A 26,541-nucleotide genomic window follows, 5' to 3' on the forward strand; every position below is an offset into this window, starting at 1 on the left:
AGCAGAACATATTTCTGGGTGTCACTGCCTTTGTGGTTCAGGTTGTTTTAGAACCTAAAGTGATGGAAATTGTTTGAACTGAAAACTGAGGAGGATGAAACTTTTCCTCTTACATCTAATTCCCCACAAATGCAGTTCTCTGATGTGATAGCATACTGAATGGTTAAACATCTCAGTGTGCAGATTAACAATAGCTCATTAATAGACCAGAAGAAATGCTATGTGTTTTAATTTGGCTGCTGGGATTTGGGTATCCACAGAAGCACAGTACTGGTTTAAAGTGGAAGTCCTGATGTTGTGATCGGTATTGGTGTGAGTAGGCAGCTGAAGATTTGAGGTCAGAGGGTCAGAAGGAAAAGCCCACTGAGGGAGGCTGTAGTACTGTGTTCCCCTCAGGACCTTGCAGTGGGCTACAGCTGGCAGCAGCTCCTTTCTGCAGCCAGCCTGGTCCTGAGCTTGACAGGTTTCATTGCCGTAACAGCCCTTTTGGCAACAGCTGTTCAGGACTACCTGAGCCTCTGTGGCTTTGCCCATTGTGATATTTAGAGAGGGGTCCATTCACACAGAGAGGTACCATCATCCCACAGATGGTAGCTTGGGCCTGTTGGCTTCTCACTGGGTACCTGAACATGTGGTACTCCTCATACTGAGCAGGGTTAAGGTTATAACATCAGTAGGGTAAAACTAACTTGTCTTATGGCAGTTCGAACCCGGCTCATGTTCATTGTTAATGGGTAAACTGACCAACACTTGGTGAACTCTGTTCTGTGGTGACAGGACAAGCTGACATCAGGGGGCTGAAGTAACTTTGTTAAGAGTTGGCTGCCGCAGGGTGGTTTTCTCTCTAGCAACTTTTCTGGCATCTCTTGCTTAAAACTAGAAAGTCAGAAGATTCTGAGGCCACACTAGCATGGCCTGTATTCCCACTGAAAATGAAAATTACATGTACTTTTGCCCTTTATGCTGCCCAAGTTTCTTTCCTCCCCAGGCTTGCCTCAGGACACCTCCAACAGAGAGAATTTGACACAAGTCTGAAGAATTCCCTCTTGCATGATGCCCACTGGGTCCCACTTAACCTGCCCTTGATTAAGAACAGTTAACTGCACTGAGTCTTGTGCTTTAGTAGAGAGTAACACCTGAAATAGTATCAATTCCTAACTGAAATGTCATTATCTTTAGAACCACGCTAAATTCTAAAAGGAGCCCTAAAACCATTGCAGTCATGGTTCTGCTTGAAACAGTTTTAATCATGTGTAATGCATGAGGCCCTCTAGTTTCTGCTTTATGTTCTGCATTGTTCTCTTTAGAGTTTTAATAAGATTTTATGTTGGTTTAATTGAACATCATGTTATGAAACTGATGTACTAAAAATTTTTCCCCAGGCATCAAAAATGTTACCAACAAAACCATGAAATGTCGAAATTTATTTTTAAGAGAAAAAAGATTGCAAAATTGATTTGTGACAGAAAGAATTAGGGTAATGTATAGAAGTCAAATAGCTTCTTTTAATTATAAAATACTCTTAATTTTTATTTTAAAAGGGTTTGAAAGAGGATTGCATGTTTTTGTATTTGAGGAAGGGTGAAAGTATATATGAATTCTGTAGGTGGTAAAATATGAAATGTCTTCTTATTACATGTTAGTGCATTGAAACCTTAGATCCTTTTCTGTGAAACAAATATACAGGCTTACATGTACAAATATTTTTTTCTTCTAGGAACGTTAATTTATAATTAACAAATCTCAGGTATATTTCACTATGGACTGGTGACAGAGAAAAAAAATACTGTCCTTTTTCGTAAGATGCTTTTTTCTCCAGGCTTTGAAACAGTTGTGCAGTTGAGCTTATCTGGCTGCTTGTTGTAAGAGAAAATCAGTATTAATCTGAAGTACCAGGATGTCAGTGGAACTAATAGAGGGAGTTGCTCTCCAAACTATCCAGCAGGACTTTTAGACCTTGCCTGAGTAACTGAGTGGAAGTAAATGTTCTTGTACAGGGTGGTGCTGCCTTTGTGCTGCTACTCCTTCTTCTCTGGAAAATGGGGAGGAGGGAAAATTAGACACACTGAAAGTAGCAGCATAATTATTTTGCTGCAGGAAGTTTGCTGGAAGATTGACAGGGTGATCGTGCTGGCAGGTAGGTGTAATGAGATTAGACATTCATTGAAGTATGGGAGTCAGGATCTGCATATGTTGGGAGCAGACTACCTTCTGAAATCTAGAAAACTATGTTAGTTTGTAATGGGCCTAATGGCTTTGTTTTCAGAAAATTCTGTGTATAAATACATGCACATTTATACTATTTCCTGTCTACTCATCTAACCCTAAAATACAGTTTTCAAAGGCAGATATCCAAGACCATTCTTAGACCTCTCAGTAGAGGTGGCTGGTTTTCTGACATACAGAACACTCGCAACTCCCACTTTAATACATGTTTTCCTTGTTTTGCTGCATTTGCTTACCTGAAAGGTAGTACAAGCCATCGTAGTAAAGTAAGTGTCATATACTTACATCATACAGTAAAAGTTCCTCATTGCTGTGGCTACTAGGGACTTCTCTGTGTTAGTGTAGCCTCCAACTAACATGCCGTTTCGTTCTAATTAGGGTTTCCATCCTAGATATAATGACAAGACAAAGAGACAAACAGTAAAAATAATAATTTTTGTTAAAGTTGCTACTACCACAATAGTTTATACTTCTCTAATCTAATGGCAGGGATTTGACTGGATCAAATTCTGAAGTGGAACTATTTCTATAAATGTAGAAAGCTGGGTATGTTTAAACATTGGTTCCTTTATCTATTTATTTGTATTTTCATTACATGTAAATGAAATTAGCCATTCAGGGGTTTTCTTCAGTCTTCCAAGAAACACACCAAGAAATCCAAAAACTCCTCCAAAACACATGGAATTATATAATAATTTATACTTATTTTTAATTGAATAAAAATTAATTGCCAGAGGTCTCATAAAAAATTGTTTTCCCTATGAACAAGGGAGAAATATAAGGCCTTGTTTTATATCTGAAAAGCCATCCCTGTGAACAACAATCTGCACAATAAAGACTTGAGTATGTCCAAATGATTGGGCTGGTGCTGTTAAGAGTTACTGCTCCATGCCTAAGGCAGCTCACTCTTAATGAAATGAAGCAGCCCTTGCCATGTTTTCACAGTTACTGTCTGACAGCAAGAGATGGCTACATCCTTAGATGCACCTTGTAATGTCATGCAATCTGAATATAACCTAGATTGAAGGTTGTTTTGCCTGTTTATAAAGACAATCTTTTCTGAAGACAGGGCCCAATGTACTAAGGAAAGTTTTTATATCTTCTTTTAGATGAAATAATCCTTTGAATATGAATTTTGGTCCCTTCTTAGTTCTGGAACTTGTGAAATTTAAAACCGTAACAGTGGTAGAAACAACTTACACAGATTGTTTTCTGCTGGAAATTTATACTTTCGGCTTCCACTCATCAACATTTGATTCCCTCTTAGAAGACTAACTTATCCTTTATTTTTGAAAACTGTCCTGGGAACCTAGAAATGCCTTAATGATATTCATAAGCTTATCTTCCCGACAGAAAACACCTTTTTTATCTTTCTTCTTAATCAAGTCATTAGCATGAAACTCAGAGATGTAATCATACCAGACTGGAATTGGGGTCATGCCATAGGCTAGCTAGGAGACTTCATGGCATGATGATGTATAGCCATTTCACAACAATGCTTTTAACTCAATAAATCTGCCCTTTAATTACATTTTTAATCTCATTTGTTAAGTTTTTAGTATTATGTAGATTGCTCAGTAAACGCTCTTATTCTAAGACCCAATAAAAGTTTTGCTTATGGACTGGGAGAGCAAATGATTTAGAAGCCTGATGGAGGGGCTAAAAGTTTCTTTCCTATGTTGTGACATAGCTTGGTTATGTTAGCTACCATGGTCTAAATGACAATAAAACATCATATTCATCACTGTTGGATTCTCACTGTTAGATTGTCTGGAAACAAAATCGAAGAGGGTCCCCGTGGAGAGTCGGCCAAGTCACGACAATCACACCAATATGGCTACATGCCGTGCTCACTCTATTAAACAAACAGGTCGTATTTATAACTTAAACCAACTGCTCACATGACTCTACACACAGGTGATTGGATAAAAGTTTCTGGTCACGCGGGCGTCCGTGTCGCTGACTGGTGAGCATGCTGCAGGCGCCTGATCAGAGTGTGCCAATGAGAGTGTGTTGATTTTGCAGTTCCCAGGTCTTGCTCTGCACCTGGCTTCTTGTTTGTGCATAGCTTCTTTTCTTTCTCCCACTGCTTCTTCCAAGGACAATTTAAAGTTGCTCTGCAGTTTCAACTAACGGGCCTGGGTTGTCCAACCCGGACAACGGTAACATATGTCCTCAGTCCTTTAAAAATTCCTCTACACAAAATAGGTCCCAAAATCCTATCTGAATTAGTTATATTTTGATCTGAAGAAAAAAACCAAACAAAAACCAAAAAAACCCAAAAAACCCCCACCAACAACCAGTTCTTAGAGGAACAATGACTTCTGGAAGAGGGAACTCCAGTCAGACCAATAGTGTCTTAAAAAGCAAGGAATACTTCAGTGTTTTGTTCCACCATTAATTTAAATCATAGGGTTTTTTCAGTCTAGAACAAATTCTGTCTTTCATTTCCAAAAAAATAATACATTTCTTTCTGTTCAAATACTTTGAAAATAATGACTAGTTCACAAGAACAGACTGTCATAAAAAGTAGTGTAAACTGCCCTTCTATTGCTAGAAGCAAAAGAAATAGATCAAGTCCATCTTGCACTGAATCTACCACTCAGATACCTAAACTGCATTTGGCTTGCTGTGTTGTCACCATTAATTCAACATCTCCAGAACTATAATACCCACAAAACCATTCCTCTGTTTAGCAGACAGAAGAATAAGCTGTGATCCTGAAAGAGGTGCCATGTGCATGGATCTTTGTGCCTCCAAAAGCTGCTGGAGTCTGCAGGGACATTGGAAAAAAAGTCTCAAACTCTCGGAACCCTCACACAGAGTTTAATGATTTAGGCAGAATCAGAAATTTGCAGGAGTAAAGATGTAATTAAATAAAAATAAGTAGGATGATTAATTTGAAATCCAGTCCCTAAGCTGTGCTGGACAAAGTTGCAAAGTACAGACAGTGAGTCTATTTCCTATACTGTAGAATCCATAAGGAGGTTACAAACAAAAAAAACAACTTTTTTTTGTTATACCAGGTTACAATAGCAAACTTTTCTGTTTATATCGACTGAACTCCACTGTTGGTAAAAACTCACAGACTATGCCAGGCCCTAACAGCTATTCTATCCCCTTCAAGTCCATGGAGAAAAGACATATTCTTTAGAGATGTGCTTTGCTCAGTGGTATTGTTAGAACTAAAAAAATACTGGTTTGAAACAACTTTGTAAGTTCTGCCTTCCCCATGCACCTGAAATGATGTTTAACCAATGCAAATGCAAAGCAAAAGCAGAAAGAAACCCACATTCTTGAGAAGTTTTGAGATCACCACAAAAGAATATGAAAATGTTTTTTACTCACAGAAGGTTGTATCTTAAACAGAGGAAGGAAGGAAAGGAATGGAAAGGGACGGGAAAGGGGAAAAGAAGGAAGGAAAACGAGAAGAAAGCCAGGAAAGGAAAAGAAAGTAAGAAGAAAAAGAAAAAAGAGGAAGGAGAAGGAAAATAATAAGATAAAAAAAGATAAGTAGAGAAATGAAGAGAAAGACAGGAAGGTAAAGGAAGGGAGGAAGGAATTATGGAAAAAGAAAGAGGAAGGGAAAAGTTAAAGAGGAAGGAAAAGAGAGAAAGTGGAGGAAAAGGAAATGAGGAAGGGAAGAAAGGGGTTGAAAAGCTAAAGGGGAAGGAAGAAAATAGGACTGTAAGAAATAAGAAAAAAAGGAAAATGGCAAAAAGGGGGATTACATCATCAGTACTTTTTGTACAGTGTAAGAGGTTTACAAAAATATGTTACTAATTTAAAATGTCTAGCTGTGTTTTTTTCCAGAAATTATTTAGGAGAAATATAATACACTTTGTTAATACAAATATGAAGGGGGCCGTTGGTTTGGCTAACTACGCAGAGAGGTTTTACAGAGGTACAGGATCTTTTTGTTTTGAGTGGTTTCATGATTGATTTTCTAGCTATTTCAGTATTAGCATTACAGAAACAATACTGTAAAGTATAATACTTTTGAACTATATGTAGCCACACGGGTATTAATTGCTGATGCTTTGAGTACATGTATGTAATTATGCAGACTTTATTTTTTTAATTACTGTCAGTAGAGATCAATTTTATCCTCTGCATTCCTTTCTATTAATCAGATGGTGGTGTCTTTTACTTTGTGAGCCCCCATGCCTCAATTAATGTCATTTATTTGATTAGCAACTTTGTATAGTATCTAGAAAACGTAAAATGCTTCACTGGAAATTAAAAACACAATTCCAAGGGTGAAACTGAGTTTGTAGAGAAGGATTTAAGGGCTTTAAGTTCTTTAAATTATTACATAATTTATTTTTTTTTCTACTTTGTTTAAAATATTTTTTCAGCTGTACTGCATTAATTTTCATGTCTTAGTCTGACTCATGTATAGTCCAAGTAGTGTAACTAATTCCTTCTAAAACTTCATTTTACTTCCAGCCTACCGATCCCTCTCTAATGTATTGCCAAAATAATGGCAGATTTTGCCATCTGTCATGTCCTTTATATGTCATGTCTATATATTGCATGTGGGATATGAAGGATATTGACACAGATTAATTATTTCCGATAAAGTATCTCAAGCCATATTGAACTCTTCTAGGACTCTCTGCCATGTGGAGGCTGGCAGAACTTCTAATGTGCTAGGTTTCACAGCAATGACTCCGCAGCATTTTACAGGGCTCTGTGTAAAATAAAACATGTGGAGCCACAGGTGAATTTTTCTTTTACCTACCGAGAAGATTAGGACAGTGAGGATGTGTACTCCTATGGAGAATGCTAGCAGTAGTTGCAAGGGAGAGAACTGAGATGGACATGTGAGAACTATATCCACACCCTAGCTTTATGGCAGAATTGGGTGTGCTGTCTTACAGCCTTCCTGTGCTCCTCCCTTGAAAACATGCATACAGGTTTCAGCAGCTCAGGGCAAAAGTCAAACAGCTAAAGCAAATTCCCTCACCCTGTTTTGTCCAAGAATATTGTTCCCCTCAAGACCAGTTTATATCATATCTTTATCATTCTTAGTTCTGTGACTTAGTTCTAGACTTATTCTATACAGTATATTAAAGTAGATACACATTTTTCAATGTGTAGAAACCTGTCATACCTATCCATCAGGGTTTCTATGAACAAATATTACAGTCGTGGTAATAAAGGAGGATTTAACTCCGAAATTCCTAGGCAAATCTGCATGTGATGGAGTCGCAGTTCTTTCTAAGCAGTTCATCTCACTCTAAGCAGTAACTTGCGATCAAGAAGATATTTTTCATTTTGCTATCTGCTCATTTTAAGGGAATCTATTTCCACACAGCCTCAGTACTAACCACTACAGCAAAAATGCAGCGTAGAGTCAACTTAAGTCCAACTGTAATCCAGTGGAATTGTATCGGGATTAATTTTTCATCCTCTGCAGTTTCTCCATGTGTTTGAACACACTGGAAAATACAAAAATTCAATAAATAGTCTATGTTTAGTTTATATTCTGTGCTTGTTGGTATGATGTGTAACGACAGCATACTTTTGCAAATATCATAGCAGTTTATGAGATGAAATAGATCTTCCTGCTTTATTCTTGTCAAGAAAAAGAATCTAGTTCATATTGATCTTTCACTTATTTTTGAAACATGGAAATTACTTTTTTCAGAAAACAAATAAAAGGTGTATAGATCCTTTTCTGATATGTACTCTGTTTCTCTTGGAATGTGAAGGAGCCATAAAGAAAGGATCTGAAATGCACCAAACAAAATGGACTAAATATATTTGTTGTTGTCTTGCTTTTTTGTCAGCGTAGGCTTCCTGCATAGCTGGAATAAACTAGTTTTAGAAGCATTAGGAGTGCAGTATACAGAGGTAATTTGGAACAAGGAAAACCAGATCTTGAATAATACCAAGCTTTTGATAAGAGTACATTGCTTTTCATGTTTGTTGCTCATTGAACTAATCATCTACATTTATTGTGATAGGATGTAATATTCTGAAACAAAAAGGATATGGCTTGATTTTATTTTTAGAAGTATGCATGTTTCAGGAGAAAAGCATGAAATGCGTTGACTATGAGACACTTTTTCTAAAAGAAAAATCTGGAAGTGCTTTTTTTTTCCCTAATTCTGTGTTCTGAAATGCTATGAATATAGGTGTGGTAAAAAACACCAAGAGGGTATGGATTGGACAGCTTCCTGCTGTGAACAGTTATTCATCATACATGTTTCATGGCACGTGTTCTTGCTGAGGAAAAGGCAGCTGTTTCTATCACCACCCTAAAAACTAATAATTTCGTGCAATAGATAATGCATATGATAATTCTTTCATTCAGCAATAGATTTATAAATTTTTAAATGTGGAATGACTTTGGAAGTATACAAACATTAAAAGTTAACTTTTTTACTGTGAACTTTATCCTTATTTATATATTGTTTTGGTTATTTACATCAGGTTTGTGATACTTAACCTAGCCTAAATAAAATCTCCAAATGCATACTTGAAGAGAAAGAAATTTGGTAATAAAGTATTGTTCAGTCCAGCAAAAAAAAAAAAAAAAAAAAATCACAGAAGCTGAAGCTAGCAACATTCAGACTTGAAATAAAAATACAAATTTTCAAGTAAGGCCATTCATACCTGGTATATTATACATGGTTATTTACCTTAATAATGGTATTTTTAAAAATCTAAATCACCTTTTTAATATCAATAGATAAATACAATACTTATGATACAGTTGAATCCTTCAGAATTACCTCTGATGTATTCCAAACTCATTCCTAACTACTTTACTGCTAGGATGACCATAGGTAAAGTAAAATAGTTGGATAAGAACTCTTATACTGTACCAAAGACATTTCTGGCTTGTCTTAAAATTGCTCCAAATACAGTGCTAGTCATTGCTGTGCAAGAAATAGCTATCCAGTAAAGGACAGTAAATGACATTTGGAACAGCCATAGGTGAACAAGGACAATCTACTCATGATTCAGTGCAGCTAACATTACACTTAAAATATCAAATAAAACCAATTCAATTAGGAACACACCAAGTAGGCAAGTTGTGTGCTCCTCTCCCTCAAAGTCATTCGTCTAAAGAAAATTGCAACAAATTTCCATTGGGGACTACCTGTGATGCTCAGTTAGTGCTGGGTCTTGCTCTCATATGCCACAAATAATTTCCGCTTTCACACTTCATCCCCAGCACTCTCATTTCAGGCATCCAGAAACTACCACCACAAATCTCAGTGCCCAAGCACCCCAGGAGAAAATGCAGAGCTTTATTCACTAGGTCATTTTCTTTGTGGCTTTGTGTGCTTCTTTGTTTGAAAGTGAAAGTACTTTTGTGCATATGTGGCTACCTATAGAGTACCTGTGTGCTCATGTATGTATGTGTTGAAATTAAATTTTTAATTTTTATTTTTAGTATTTTAAAGAGCTTGATTCAACCACCGTTCTCTGTGACCGAATCTGACCTTGTGGAGCTGCAGCATGCAAACGTCTTGGAGAAGGGCAGCCAATGTACAAAGGCTGCATTGAGTGTGTGGGCAGGCTGGAATGCTGGTACCGGGCAGCTCCCTGAGGAATGTTCTTTTGGCAGAAAGAGCCGTGCTAAAAATGAGGGGGAAAAATGAATTCAAAATGTAGAGCTGGCCTGCAGTTAGAGAGTGATAAGAAAAGTTGGCTGTTCAACATGAACTGCCAGTTGCATATTCTACGTCCTTGCTATTCTCAGGTCCTCCTACAGCCATGGCCCTGACCAGTGTTTTGATATAGCACAAAGTGGCTGTTTATTGCTATTGACTGCTGAGGCCTGTGCTCCAAAGTGCGTTCTGTCAACAGAATGTAAGTGAACTTGGCATTTTAAAGCTCGGCTGCTGCGGTTGTGTAGTTTCCTTGGAATTGCCATGCAGCAGGACCGGTGTTGCAGTCCCCAGCTCAAACTGAAAATGTTGCACAGGAAGACGTATCATGTGAAGGTCAGATTTACCTGAGATCTTGAGGGTTATGTGGGGTTTTTTTCCCTCATCAGCACAGTAAATATATCTTGTCCTTGCTTTGTTGCCTGTCAAAGGCTAGACTTTTAACTTTCTAAGTTTTGTTCAGTATGCTCTGTACAGAAAAAAGGTTATTATTCGGTGCAAAGGGCCTTCGTGTGAAAGGGAAAGAGTATATAGTACGTGATATTATGGTAAAAGGAGTTGTCAAAACCTGTGCTAACTCTGTGTTGCACTGAAGATTTTTACACCATTTTGAGAAGTGATATTTTCTATGATTTTGCAAGAAATCACATGTATTGTTTTCTATTGCTTCCATAGGAACTACAGGCAGAAATTGATGCTCATACTGACATCTTTCACAACCTCGATGAAAATGGGCAGAAAATCCTGAGGTCCCTGGAAGGCTCTGAGGATGCAGCCCTGTTGCAGAGACGTCTGGATAACATGAACCTCAGATGGAGTGATCTTAGGAGGAAATCCCTAAATATTAGGTAGGACCTGAACGTAAGCAAAAGCCTATAGTTGGTGCGTAAGATGGAATGCTGCATTTTGCTGGTAAAAAGGTTTAATTTTGTGTCTGATAGCACTATTTTTGTCTATTTTTAAATGATTTGTGCTATTTTGAATGTTGGCTTAACTTTGTAAGAATGATCAGTTTTTTTAGCGTGAAAATGATAGTAGAGGATTAGGATTTAAGGCATATGATGAGGTTTTGTAATTACAGGAGAGATTAGCATGTTTAAACAGCAACTGTACCCCCCTCTGAATATGGGCTTTTTCTAGAGCTGGGATGACTTATCGATGACTCATGAAAGAAAATTATTAAATAACCTATATTTATGATAAGCTTTATTTCTAAGGCTGCTATTTCCAGTGCAAAACTAAGAATAGCCTTGCAAATGAGACACAAATTATTTAAGATTGTAGCTGTTGTCTGGAGTGTGGACGGAATTACAAAATAAAATCCAGGAGTAAAAGATATCCATAGGTAGTGCCATAAGAGGAAAAATTTCTGCTTGCAAGGAAAAATATAATAAATGTTAATGTTACAAATGATGAAGTGGGGGTACACAGGCTTCAATGGGCTGAAGATTGCTTTTCAAAAGGAGGAAGCTTCTCTTCAGAAATACAACTTTTACATAGGCATCCCAGCTCTGTTGCGTTCAGTCTCCTGCATTTTTTCATTTGCTCACTTGCTGTGTGTAGTTCAGAGGGCAGCAAAAGGCTGAAGTGTTTTTCAAAGTGATTTATGAAATATTAGCTTTTTTCAGCTCAGGCCCTGAGGGATGTCTGTCTGTGTAATGACAAAAGTCATCTTCATAACATCAATCATTAAAAATAAATGAAGGATGTAAGGTTGAAAAGATATTAGTAGCTAAAGAAAAAAGAGACACACATTCCTTCTTCCTTCTTCTGAGGAGCAAAAGAAGAGGGGTATAACCCTTCAAGGTCTCTCTGAGAATTATCTGTTTTGTCTGCACACATTTGAACACATTTATAAATATATGAGTGTATGCATATGATATACACCAGTGTGCACATACATAAACATATATTCCCAAAGGTGAAGAAAGGGCAGAACAAGATGGGTTCTGGGAAAACCTTCACCAAACTGGAGAAGGCCAGAGCACAGCAGCAGTAACAAAACCACTTTGGGTCACTCTTTTTGCACTTTTCCTCTGTAAAGCCAGACCTGGGGATGCAGGGAAGAAGTGAGGACCCCAGGTTTTGCCTCCAGTTGCTGCCTTGCTCTGGAGGAGGTGGCAGCTTGTGTTTGCTGGGAAAAGTGTGAGAGGCAGGAGTTAACCTGATTCTGAAACTTGGCTCCTTGACTGTGCCCCCTCCAAAAGCCCTGTGGTCCTTGCTCTGGCTGTCACCTCCTGCAACTCCCCATACAACATTCTTGCTTCTCTTCCCCCTTGCTGCTCTGGGAGACACCCTGGAGCTCCCCCAGCCCTCGCTGCCTGCCAGGCTGCACTCCCCACGCAGCACCTGCGGTCAGGCAGTCTGGCCCCAGCTCACAGCTGCCCTGTGAGAGCGGAGATCAATAGGCAGCACGGTCTATGTGTGCCCCTCCCACATCGCCTTTAAGTTTGGAAAAGGAGTTTTTCCATCACTTCACATACCAGAGCGGCTGAGCTTTCTGTCAGCCTGTGGCTAATCTGTCCCTTTCCTTGCCAATCCAGTTGCCTGGTGTAAAAGGTCAGAAAAAAACCAGAATCCACAGGGCATTTCAAAGAAATACAGCTGTCCTTACCTTCAGCAGTTCCTCATTTCATTATCCAAACTAAGTAATAAGGTGTGCAAAACACTGAGTCCATATTTATCACGTTTCTTTATAGAGCATTCCATATGAGGTATAGGAGTAGCATTTTCACTGTCAGAAAATATGTGATTCTATGTGCAATCACTGAAAAAGAAGAGAAATGTTTGAACAAAGATGGAAGTTTAACAGAAAAAAACATGAAATAATAGAAAAGCCATCTTTATTTTCCAGTACATTTTATAACGTACTGTTATGTAATACTGCTTTTGATGTTACCTGGAAGTGATTTAGGAATTTCTTCCCAACCAACAATTAAAAAATGGCATATTCCTAAGTCTAGAGAGACAAAATTTTAGTGTGCTTTATCAATGGTATAAACAAAATTGAAGATTTGATCAGCCCAGTGATGTTTCAGTCAGGTGTTTTCTCTCCACAGGATTTAGTTGCTGAAAATTAGTAGCTCAACACTTGATCCCAGTATTAGAAAAAACACATTTACACATACACAGAGGAAATATTTGGAAGATGTCCTCATAGTGGAGACCTTGTTTGCACATGGTAGTATTCTGTCTCTTAATTTTTCCAGTGATTCAGTTTCATTCACACCTCTGTTCAAAAGGCACAGACATTTGGCTACTGTAAGGGCATTCTACTGGCTTTAACAATCTCCTCACAACTTTTTTGGGAAAGAATAGCATTGGTTCTCTTATCTTAAAGGTGAGCAACAACATGAATCTTATGTGAGTTTGAACTGTTTGTGTAGCAGTTTAGAGAAATGCCTGCTCTTCTATGAGTTGGAAGACTACTCTCCACATTTTAGTTAATTAATCTCCTAGTAATCCTAAGTGATGACTAAATTACTCTCATGCTAGTCCTGCATAATATTTGTGCACGCTTAGTGAGATTGACAATTCAACACAGTTATTATTGCTGAAGAGGAAAACTGGAGAAAAAAAAATAACCCGAGAGATGGGAAAAGAATGTATGTTTCAGGCCAGGACTTCAGAAGCAAATTTAAATCAGTGTTGCCAGAGTCCAATTCAAAGCTACTGAAGCTATTTAAAAATCGCAAAGTTAATGAAACACTAGGATCTTTCTCAGTAAGTAAGCTTGTACAATTTGGGTTTTATTTTCAATGTGCCTGAATATATCTTATATTTAATTCATGCTTTCAGATCCCATTTGGAAGCCAGTACAGACCAGTGGAAGCGTTTACATCTCTCTCTTCAGGAACTTTTGGCATGGCTGCAATTGAAGGAGGATGAATTAAAACAGCAAGCACCCATTGGTGGAGATCTTCCCACTGTGCAGAAACAGAACGATACTCATAGGGTATGATTTTTTTTAAATTATCTTTCGGTCATTGCTTTTTGTTTTGCAGGTTAGTGCTGCATGAAACAACCCTTCTTGGAAAAACTAAGATACCTTTTACAACACATTTAGAGACAATGAAAACTGAACTTCTTGCATATGGGTACCATGTACAGTTTTGAAATACTGCTTAGAAAATCAGACTTTTGGAGAAGGGAGTGTTTACTATCACTCCTTGGATTTTTGAAAAGCAACACAGGATTTTCACAGACCTATCACAGACAGCTAGTTTCCATGGCCAGAAAAAATAGTAATCTAATATTATTTAGGGATTAAATAAGTAGTTTTGAATTGTTTTCTAGATCAGACATTTAAATTTCATGTGTACTTTTTGAAACCCCATTTTGTTATTGATTTTTGGAACATCTGTTGTTAAACAGCAATTGTTGTTGAAAAGTAGCTGATACCAGCCCTAACACACAACCGTGTGCATTGTGAAATTATTGTGATAACAGACTGTAACTCTCTATAAGTGATAATAATTCCATCAAGGAATTCTTAAGGAAAGGCAATAGCAAACCATTGTATGGGGACTGTTCCAGACTAAGCTTTGAGTAAAATGGAACCTAAATCCAACCCTTGTATGGGAAGTTGTTGGTTGTGTTGTTTTTTTTTAAAACCCACCAGATGAACAACCCCTAAAATAACACAATACTGCTAAATAATTTATCATACAAAGATTCACAGAGGACTTTGTGTTAAAGGTATGCTTTAAGTATGTTTTCTGTGTTGAATCAAGTTCACACCTGTCTGATGCTAACCTAATGTCTTCTTTCAGGCAAACAGCTTTTAATTTGTTATGCCATTGTAGCCTATTCAGGTCTGAATGTGAAATCACAGTTCTAGTACCTCAGCTATGCTTTTTTTTTTAGTAGTGTCATAATGAAACCCATAAGAAAACTAGTGTTCTGCTAAAATAAAGCTGAAGCATTACTGAATGAAGCAGTAAATAGGGCAAAACTGTTGCTCTGAGAAGGAATAGGGAACCATGTGAAAGGTACCTGGGATAGCATACCCAACTTCAAGAACTCCTATTCTATCACTTATGAACTCTATAAAATCCTGTCTAGCCCTTATGATAAGACTTCTGTTTCTTTTGTGTTAGTTTCTGATGAAAACTTTAATCTGGGAAGCACCAGTTAATAACAGATGTCCATAGAGAAACCAGGCCTCAAACCACTAGGACATATCCTTATTTAGTAGGAAGTTGGGAATACAGTGTCAGGGTATTTTTTTATTATTTTTTTTTTTTACAGAGAACAGTATAAGATCAAGGGCAAGGACCCTTTCTGATATAGAGAAATTGTCCTTTCATGTTTAAAAGGTAAATGTATGTAGTGATTGGGACAACCCATATAAGTATTTATACTAAGACATTTCTCCACTATACACTATTCCATTTCTTGGAATTTACTTGGATGTAATATTCTAGCTCTCCTCTCCTTCATCCACATGTGTCTTCAGTTAAAATAATGACATTATTGGAAGGTTTTCCCTCCTGTTTGATGACCAAGTATACTTCAGTGTATTTCAAAAAAATGTCTTTAAAATGTATATAAAAAAAAATAAATTGTCATTCTTAATACCATGAGAAGAGAATATTCCAAAACCAGTGATCGTCAGTTAAAAACCATTGAGATACACACATGTAACTTACAATGTGTGAAATTTGCCACAAAAAGGTATTGTTTCTGCAGTTCCTAATCTCTGATTTTATTGCTTAATGGAGAAATGTGAAATGGTACTATAAAATGAAATTGGATCTGAAATACCCGTGTTTTCTCCATTCATCAAGTGCTATACTGTAAGTATTGCTCTAATAGATTGTCCTACCTAATGCTGAAGGACACATTTTAGAACAAACAGCGAGAAGATTAAGTTTGGAAACAGAACGTGACATACCTTGCTGCTGTAAGTTATCAGGAACTCTGAGTTTGTGAAAATCTGGAAATATCATACACAACCAGGATTGGCTTTTGGCATAAGCAAACAGGCATTTGTCTACAGTAGCAGACTGATGGAAGCTAGTGGCAATATGGTTTCTCAAGGGCCTGTCTTTACTTAATGGCTGAGAAAGCCATAGGGAATGATGAAAAAAACAAAACCCAAAACCAAAAACAAAACACCTCACTGTCAGTGCACAATGCTTTTCTAAGATGATATAATGCTTTGCTGCAAGGGAAAGCTTAATTGCATTTCCTAGGTCTTCCTTCTGGAGAGGTGATGTGTAGGATGTGTCTTTCTCACAAAACTTTACTTGAGACTTCAAGCATTATCACAGAAACGGTGAGGCCAAAACATCCATGACTTTATGCAGCACCACCTTTTTTCCCTGTGTGAAAGGTAAGATACATGAAATCTGAGGTCTGTCCTACCCAGCTGGCTATTGCAACTTTCATAAAGTAGTTTTAAAGCCCATCCAGAAGATCAATATGGGAGAAATAATATAAATGTTGCTTTAACTCAGCATGACTTTAACTCAAACCCTTTACCTAAAGACAACTCTTGAGGCAAAACAAGACTTAAAGAAGGGCTTGTGTAGAAGTGTTACAACAAAACTTGTGTTATCTGAATAATGTTTGAGTATTCAAAAACATGACCTTTCCTCCTGGATCAAAGAAATATTTTTTTCATCTAGAGAAATGACTTCTCATAACATATTAATATTGTATATTGTTCTACAAACTATTAAAAAAGTCCCTAGAATTCATGGTAAAGGTGGCAAGACATCAGTGATGGACTAAGTGATCTCTCTCTCACTCATTAATCAACTGAAGTGTTTAAAACTTTCAGGGATGAGAAGTGCTGCGTGAAAGTAAGTTATCATTAATAGGTGGAAAGTAACTTTACAAAATTACTTTTCCCACTCCTCCTTTCTGAATATCTTCTCTGCCACATGCAGATACATACAAGACACAAATCTATGGTCATCATGTCTAGTATCAAAACTAGAACTTTTTTGTTCCTTTTAGAAATATGGCTTTTTTCCTGTCCCTATTCTCTAGCACTTCTGTAGTTTAATGTGAGCCCTTTTTACTTGTAGGTATTCTGAAAAAACACATAATCCTTGAAATTAGGTTACCCTGTCTACTCTTTCAAAAGTTTCTTACAGAGAAGGAGGGAAAAGCCACCAGTGCAGAATAATGCTGACTTCAGGTTGCCTTTGACAAAATCTGTTTGCAGCTTGGAGTTTTTCTACTGTATTTTTTTTTTCCATGACACTATGGACTTTCTTTTACTCTAAAAGTTTATTTTACAGAAGCAGACATACAAAGCTGTATTTGAATGAACAGCTTACCTGATTTCTGAACATAAGAAAAATGCTTTTAAAAAGGCTTGCACCACAAGTGTAGCAGCATCTAGCTTAAAACCGGAGTGCAGTACTGAAAAGCCAAGTTTTTTCAAGAGTTTTAGGGCCTCTGCTTAAGAACAAAACTTAGTTCTCAGAGTGTTGGAGGTAAAAGTAAAGAGTAGTTGAATTTTGCTTTTGAGAAAAAGAATCTGCTGATTGTTCATTTTGTTCTCCTCAGTGTCAGTTCTGGAAATCAGTCTTCAGTAAACAAGCTAAGCCTCTACCTATCTTTTAAATGACACAAAACTTCCAGCTTTGGTTTTTCTGTATCAGTACAATGTCTTTCCTTCTGTGAAAAAAATATTTTTGCCAGGTAAAGCCTGAAGTGAACCCAAGGTAAGTTCATCATTGGAGAAGAGAAAAACTTTGAGCAGGGGAACATTATTTACAAGCAGGTTAAATGATTGCCATTGAAAAATGGCATGATGAGTGCAAACATGATTTTATGCCTGAATCTTTTTTCTAAGACAGTGTTACAAGCTGATATTTTTTTTTCCCCCCTTAAGGATGTAATTTATAGAAAAACAAACATACTTAACCTCTCTGTTGTTTAGAAGACCATCTGGAATGTCTCAGACATTCATAGCAGAGATGAAAGGAAGTCAGTTCTTATCATTAGAATGCTCCTAGTTGACAAGATTGGCTTTAAAAATTTTAAGAGTAAAATTCAGATGAAAGTTTCAAATGCTTGAATCTGTGCCAGAGGAGAGCTTGAACTCAACTGAGAGAAGAGCTATCTATGCAGTCAAAATCATTGTTGCATTATAAATTAGAGGTGCTTTTTAGACAAGGAAATTTGGAATTTGTCCCAAATACACTCACATAACCACTATTTCTTTGAACTTATATATAGTGGGTCATTTTGTTGATTTTTGACAGCTGAAGAAGTTGTGTCTATGCCAAAGTCTTAGAATGGGTGAGAGGAGTGGGTGTGTCGGGGAAGTGGGGTGTTGTCAATAATGAAAAATGCTGCTGTTCATCAAAATACTATTTAATTATCATACAGTTTTCTTTGCTTTACTGTCAAAATAATGGTTTATTGAAGTAATATTAATAACTGTACATGTTACAGTTAATCTCAGTTCAGTTACTTGGGCATCATGCAGATAGTCTGCTTTTTCTTTCATTCTTTTAAGATTTGCCACTAGTGATTGTATTAACAGCATAAGTAGCATTTATGAATATAGAAGGTAATTATTAACAATTCCTTGGAAACACAATCCCATGAAATGTATAGCAGCAGTGCCTAAGGAGTATAATTCCTGCATCAACACACTAACTTTTTCTGGTGGCACAATTTTTATCTGCTTTTTAAAATTGAAGTCAAAACCCTTTTCTAAAAAGCATTCTGGTTGTGAAACATCTTAAATTAATTTTATTGTACTCTTTCTCTTCAAAATTAATTAAAAGCAAAAATATCTGCTTTTATAATAACAAATTAATGTTAGTTTTACTAATGCAAGTCCCTTCTCGTTATATTGTCATCTTTCAAATTAAACCGTCTGTGTTTCTCCATCTACAGAGCTTTAAAGACACTCATGAAGAGGTAACGGAGGTTTGAGATAAGCTGATCAATATAGGCATTATTAAAACGGTGGACAGAATACCACTACTGCTGTACTGTTGATGACAAATAGAGATGCTTAAATAGTTTACTTACTTTTTTTTTTTTGTGTGTGTGTTGGGTCATAAATTATGGGCATTCGATTTCCACTACAGTCACCATGAAGTGTGGAAGAAGTTAAGGAATTCAATTAAATTAGCCTAAAGTCATTAGCTGTAAATTAGACATTCATTTAGGCTAATTCTGCTTTCAGTGATGGTCGTCTTATTATAAAGATGTGTCAGTCAGGGCTTAGATAGATAAATACTTTCCTTTTTTTTTTTCTCAAAACCCCAGAAAATTTAATTTGTTGCTACTTAGGATTTTTATTGGTAGTGTGTACATATTTCACAACAAAACTTTAATCAGAAAAGCTGGCTTTATTTTCATACAGTAAGAACATTTCTTGGAATGGGATAGTGCAAAATGAGCATTCATTATTTTTAATGCTGTTCTGTGCTTCTGCTTCAGCCTCATGTTTTTTTCATTCTTTCCTTTTAAAATTTCTTATACTGAAACGTATTCGAAACTCACTTGGTAGAAGTCTGCAGATCAAAACCAGAGAAGGCTATGAGAATTGTAAATAGATCTTAAGACCATACTGTGAACTTTTCTGAAACTCAGGATTTACAGACTATAATCACACCCACCGGCTCCAATATACAGAATGGAAAAGTTGGAAAATAAAAGATTTAACACATAGGCTTACTGTTTTTCTTTAATAAAAGAGAAAGAGAATCTTCTTGTTTGTGACTAGATACAAAATATACAAAGTCGGAAAGTTCCCATTAGCATTTCTCTATTGTATTGAGAAGATAGATACAATGATTCCTGTTCACACAGTTTATGGGATGCAGTGTGCATATCTGATTATGTTATCCTTGTTCTGTTGCACAACAGATGCTGGGGAATGTGGCTTTAAACTTTTTTCAGAAATATAACACCACTAGGTGTATTTCGTTGGTACGGCTTTATACAAAAGCAGTATAAGCGGAAAGAAGGTATTTTGCATCCTTCTCATTTTTTCTACATGTACATAGCTAGGGTTTACCTGACTACAGCAGCAGGAGTCCGTACAGCAGTACTACTGATTCCAAATACATAGCTTAAAGGCATTTCTGGCTTTCAAATATGCTATCAGTTGGTGTAGTTCTGTGTTCCCATAGAATTTCTGTGACTCCTTCCTGCTCTTGGTGCGTGTGAGAACAGACCTTTGTGCATGTGCCTCCTGTTAGACTGGTTTGGGGAATAGACATTTCTGAAGAAAAATTTGTCTTTGGAGATGTTTATAAAGCATATTATATCTTTAAGCTGTTACACAATTGCAGTGTTAAAAAAGCAGTATTACTGTTGATGCCACTTTTAAAACTATCAGATGAAAGCAAAGCCCACAGTCCACGGGGGAACATTTTAAGTTATGCTACCTGCTGCCTTACTTGAGCTGCAGACCTGCCTTACATCAGAATGATGTAACGTGAGGTGAGCACAAAAACTAATTAAAGGAATGGATTTTTCTCATTTGGAGGCATGAAAAAGGCTTATTATATTTCCTCTTTCCATTGCACTTCATGCAAGAGTCAAGTATGAATTATAAAAATTTCTAAACCTAAAAATGTCTGTGTTAGAAGAGTTTTAACCCTGCAGTAACCCCACTCAGTTTTTATGCAGAGTAATATCCAGTGATAGTTTACTTGTTAATATACAGTACTTTTTGTGAAAATCAGTGTTGGTTCTTACGGGTCAACATGATTGTTGAAAATATTTATCACAGATATTAATCAAACAGTAGATTCCCTTATGATAGCAGATACACCCTGTGAAAGGGTCCCAGTTCCTTTGAGGTACATGACACAAAATTAACATCTTTTAATTACTTAGTCGCTTCCTTCAAGAAAGCACACATTGTTAAAGGGTTTTCCTGATTCACATTTACAAACCTTATGGTCAGTTCTTGACCACTTAATAAAAAATTTATTTAAATATTTATAGTAAAATAATGTAGTCATTTCCTTAAGTTTATTTTCCTGAAATGTATGAAGGATTTTTTATCTGTGACTGCTCATATTATAAACTGCAGGTGTGATTCTCATCATTAGTTCTGTTAAGTATTTCCTGTACAGAGATTGTATATCAAATATAATTCACAGTGTAATGAACTTTTTAATATTAAATTTATAATCTTTCATTAGTTTGCATAGAAAGCCAAATTTTGTATAATAATTAATTAACCTGAATTGGTAAATTTATTATCTTAGAAGCCTATAGACTCTCTGTGTTGTGAAAAGAAATTTCTAATCCCTGCAGTAAAATATCTGTTTTCCAGTCATGGCATATGGCTCTCCTTTTTTCAGTATTGTGTTTTGTGTTACCTCGCACTATTGTTATCTGCATATTTTACCTCTATGCTACTTGAAAACAGTATGCATTCGATATTGTTCCATAAAAAGAGAAGACAATGTTGAAATAAAACAGTGGTAAGGACCGTTTAGATAAATTCAACACAGCATGCAAAAGACCCAATGCAACGTGCGATCCGCAGGCTAGGTTTCCTCCACATTTTTGTGCGGTGAACATTTGGATTCAGATTAATGGAATTGTCGTGGTTCAACCCCAGTCAGCAACTAACTACCACACAGCTGCTCACTCACTCCCTACCCCAAAGGGATGGAGAGGGGAATCAGGAAGGAATGCAAAACTCGAGGGTTGAGATAAGAAAAAAATAATAAACAAAATAAAATAGGGGGAAAAAACCAATAATAACCACATTATTGTAATGAAAAGGAGGGAGAAGGGGAGAGGAATAAAATACAGAGGGAAGGGAGAAAAAGAACGAGTGACACACAATACAATAGTTCACCACTCACTGACCGATGCCCAACCAGTCCCCGAGCATCATTCATCAGGCCCCAGCCAACTGCCCTCTGTTTATATACTGAGCATGACATTCTGTGGTATGGAATATCCCTTTGGCTAGTTTGGTTCAGCTGTCCTGGCTGTGTCCCCTCCTAATTTCTTGTGACCCTCCAACCTTCTTGCTGGCAGGGCCTGAAGAAACTGAAAAGTTCTTGACTTAGTATAAACATTACCCAGCAACAACAAAAAATATCAGTTATCAACATTATTCTCACATCAAAACTTAAACAGCACTGCACCAGCTTCTAAGAAGAAAATTAACCCTATCCCAGCTGAAACTAGGACAGGAATCTTAAATTCTCTTTAACAAAACAAACAAACCTCAAAAAACAAAACCAAGCCTGAGATTATATATGTATACTTTCAGTAGCCTACCAAAATTTCATATACCAACCTTGAGAATCTTACTCATGGTCATTTTAAAAGCAGGGAATAGAAGAGAGATAGTAAAAGGAGCTGTTGCTGGAGGAAGGAAAATGCAAAGAGGAAAGAAGAAAAAAAGGCAAGAAAGAAGACAGGTGCCAGAAGCATGGCAGGAAAGGAAGAGATGAAAGGCAGAAATACAGTTGATATGAAAAGGAGCAGAACATGCCACCAAGCAATGATAAACATAATGATATGGAAACTGATAATAAATACTGATGAATGCAACTAAGAATTAACTATTTCATAAGGACTACTTTTTGCGCTTTAATTTTTATTCATGCAGGCTAGATGGCATTTTTGAATTTTCACTTTGGCCTTGATACTACATTTCAGAAATCTCAGTTAATGTAATTTTGGAAGAAATACAACTACAGCACTACTGGAAAAGATTATAATTTAATATACTGGATTATTTTATTTTCTTATTAATTGTTGCAGATTAACATGTCAATATCCATAAGTCTTTTTTTTTTTTTTTCCTCCTTATGATGTAACAGTTGCCAGCAGCAGTTGCAAAGTGATAGCTGTAAGACATATTGGATTTCCCTTCTCATTCCAGTAATTCTTGCTTTCAAGAGCCATCAGCCGTGCTGGTCTGGTCCACTACAGAGCCAGGCGAAACCTTGCCCCTTGCAGCTCAGTTCTGGAGTTGACCCTGATGTTAAACAAAAGGGATCCCTCTCACAGTGAAAATTTGATCAGCAACCTTGTGTACTTTGCAGCATGCTGGCAGAATGTTTGCTCCTTTGAATACAATGTGATTTCAAGTTAAGCAAAAGCTGATTATCTCTTTTACATTTTTTTTTGTAACTACTTGTAATACACACATGGAAGCTGTGGTTGGAAATTTTGTTCTTAAATTGCTGAAAACAAGGGCTAGCACTCAGTATTTCTTCATATATCCACTTACGATAAGTTTGTTTCATCTCTCAGACCTTCAAGAGGGACCTGAAAACAAAAGAACCTACTATCAGGACTGCGCTTGAGACTGTGCGGATCTTCTTAGCAGAGCAGCCTGTGGAGGGACTGGAGAAGCTCTACCCAGAATCAAGAGGTAACTGAAGAAAGAGCAGCATAATGAAACATTGCTGGAAAGATCAGTGATGATCAGTGATGGTTAAATAAATTCTGCCAGCCACTGTGAAAGTGTTCCTTTTACACTCCAAGTTGAATGTCAGTATTCAGAAACTAAGCTAAAAATATAATGAAAGAAACCCTTGGTGATCCTTCTGAACACTATGGCACTAAATAGACATGCATATTTATAGGAAGACTTTGAAACTGGCTTTAACTATAGCTGTAGGCCCATTTGAGGTCTGAAGGATGCAATTTAATTTAAAATTCAACTTGTAATCTCAGTACTACAGAAGCTCCCAAACCCACTCAAATTCAGCAAAAGATTCACAGTGATTAATATTTATGTATGTGCAGAAATATCTTGCTGAATCAAGACACAGCTGATAAACTTTCAGCTACACCCTGCATGTTTAAAAATGCCTTTATGTGCCTAAACACATACTGTGGTCATCTGTATGGTGGCAAGATTTAAATTTGTTAAGAAATTTTCAAATGAAAATACATTAATAAAATAAATTTAATGGGTGCCTTTAGTTATGAATAGTTTCTCACTGAGCTCTGAACTTAACCAGATGGCAATTATTTTTTTTCAAAGACAAGTATATGTCTTAAAAGCCTCTTGACTTTCACATTTAGAACTGTCACCTGAGGAAAGGGCACACAATGTCACTAAACTTCTCCAAAGGCAAGCGGATGAGGTCAGAACTGAGTGGGATAAGCTGAATCTACAGTCTGCTGATTGGCAAAAGAAAATAGATGATGCCCTTGAAAGACTGCAGGGCCTTCAAGAGGCGATGGATGAACTGGACCTGAAACTACGCCAGGCTGAAGTGTTCAAGGGATCTTGGCAGCCAGTGGGGGATCTGCTAATTGACTCTTTGCAGGATCACTTAGAAAAAGTCAAGGTATGTGTCAGTATTTCAGTATTTCTGAGTATGAAGTAATTGGCTTGTTCATTGTATGAATTCCCAAATCAGGAATTATCTTTCAAATGAGCAATTGATCACTTTGTATCATAGTCATTTATATTTTATTTAAAAAAAAATAAAAAAGAAAAAAGAAAGTACATGTAAAGAGTTTTATAATTTGTGCAATTAAAATGGAATTAAATCAACATTGAGAATGTATATTGCTAACATGGGTAAAAGCACTACAGGAATGTGTAAATATCCTCAACACACTCACTGTTAACTGAGGAGATGCACAGTTAACAGTAAAGAAAGCAAAAAAGAATAGATAGGAGAATATATGATAAAAGTATATAAAAATAATTATGTTCTTTATTATATTTTTATAAACACAATGAGTACATATTTGTGCCTATACATGTAGAGTATAATTTAAATAATTTAAGATATATTGTTTTGTTGTTTTGCCATGATGGTGGTATCTGCTGTCTGTCTTATTTGATAACTGGGCCTCATAATGTAAGATAGTTTAAAAAAAAAAACCTGGGAAAACTGTCATTATTTTTTTTTTAGCAATGCTTATCTGCTTTCAACAGTTGTTTCATAAAATCTTGGCTTATTGAGAAACTCATGAGGACTTGTCCTCTTTCAGCATGACTGCCATGGACAGACTTTATAAATAATACAGGATTCCTTCAGCTAGAGCACAATAGAGACAGTTGCCATTTTGATAAGAACAAAGTGCCTCTGTTCCATTCACATAAATGAGATTCATCACTCATTTTGAAAGAGACCTGAGCTGACTGTTATTTTCCTTAGTAGAACATTAGGATCTAAGAAACAGAAAATAGAATGACTAATGGCAAGAGAAAATGCCTTTTAAAAATCAAATGTAGTTTATGAAAAAAAAAAAAGTCTGCAAGTTTTAATCACCCAGAAAGTTTAATGAGTGTCCTGTACAAATATTATACAAGACAAATGAAATACTTGGTGGCTGATGAACAGAGCTGCAAAAATTTGTTTATCTTCATTTAAGTTCATAAATGAACAGAAGACACCTATTATAAGTTCTCAAAAAGTGCCTTCTATTGTAACTATGGGTTTTTTTATGATTTTGAAGAAGATATTCTGAACAAAATGTCTGAATCTCTATTACTGGAAAACAAAACAAGTCATTTAATTCTAAAGCTGTGACCATAACTGTTGACTCCATAATTATAGTGTTGAATCCTGTTATGGTTTAAAAAATAAAATAAAATTAAAAATCCGTCCCCGAGGACATAATGAAATTCTAATAACAGCCATGACAAAACAGAAATCTTAACACTTATGAAAAACCAGGGGTACTATCAATCGGTGAATTTCTGTTTATTCCTTCTGTAGTCTTCATATTAGGGTCAGGCAGAAACCAAGACTGTTTCAAGATTTAAAATTAGATGCTACCACCTACCCAGTGATTTTTATCCTATTTCCACCACATTTACTTAAAATATTTATTAATATAGGCTTTCATAAGGCCACACCATAAGATTATCAGCTAAACGGTAAACAACAAAAAAACATACAGAATATATTCATATCCTTATAAGCTCTAACTTTTCATTATATATATGTCAATTGTAGTTTGCTAGATGTACACACATGGCTATTGTGCTTTCAATACCTTCTAAGTGATCATAATTACCTTAGGTAATATAAGAACACAATAGGCCAAAAGCTGAATACTATTAACTGTGTGAGTAGTACAATAATTGCCCCAAAATATGCTGTCTGGAAAGTGTGCAGTGCTCTAACGAGATGTAATTCCAACATAGATACTAAAGTCAAATGCATGTACTAATCAGGCAATATAAGAATGCTTGTGAAATTAGTAACTACCAAGAAAGCTACAACTGTGTCTGCAATTTGAAGGCCTATATAAAACTGGTTTAGGTTTTGTAGTTTTTACCTCAGTTATTCATATTTATGACATTCATATTTTTTCTTAGAGTGAAATCTATTTTAGAAAAGTAAATCAAGACCAAAAAATTATGCAACCCTAAAATAGACCATTTAAATCCTTAAAAAGTTTTCAAGTTTGCATTTGTTACATGTGAACTGGCTAGGCTATAGAAACTATATAGTCTATAGACTATAGAAACTTTGATCTTGATCCTTTATACCTGTAGAATGCCTACCTAAAGTATACAAATATTTAAAATATACTCACAGCCCTAGCCTTAATAGCTGGGTTTAATTTATTCAAAACCTAAACCAGAGGGTTTAATGTAAATATATTACCAGTGACAGGAGCAGTAAGACATGTTTTAGGCCCGTTTTTATGTTGAACGTATTTGTTCTATAGTAAGTTCATTTCTGATTTACTCCCTGTCTTGATAAGTTTAGATATAACCATTACTAATATTTCAGTAATA

The 26,541-nt window shown here is 36.3% G+C and overlaps 1 protein-coding gene across 15 annotated transcripts in view; it reads left to right on the plus strand.

Annotated features, from left to right (window-relative positions):
- Positions 1 to 26,541, plus strand: part of DMD (dystrophin) — a 1,162,034-nt gene that overhangs the window by 954,363 nt on the left and 181,130 nt on the right. For 14 of the 15 annotated variants that reach the window (XM_056326975.1, XM_056326977.1, XM_056326978.1 and 11 more), the window contains 4 exons: positions 10,530 to 10,702; positions 13,653 to 13,809; positions 23,076 to 23,196; positions 23,856 to 24,124. In XM_056326975.1, the coding sequence (XP_056182950.1) occupies positions 10,530 to 10,702; positions 13,653 to 13,809; positions 23,076 to 23,196; positions 23,856 to 24,124 (720 nt within the window). Of the gene's footprint in view, positions 1 to 10,117; positions 10,191 to 10,529; positions 10,703 to 13,652; positions 13,810 to 23,075; positions 23,197 to 23,855; positions 24,125 to 26,541 lie in introns of those variants that run through there. The other variant, XM_056326987.1, reaches the window with a different exon arrangement.

This window comes from Falco biarmicus, chromosome 2 (assembly GCF_023638135.1).
Source record: "Falco biarmicus isolate bFalBia1 chromosome 2, bFalBia1.pri, whole genome shotgun sequence".
Taxonomy (NCBI): Eukaryota; Metazoa; Chordata; class Aves; order Falconiformes; family Falconidae; genus Falco; species Falco biarmicus.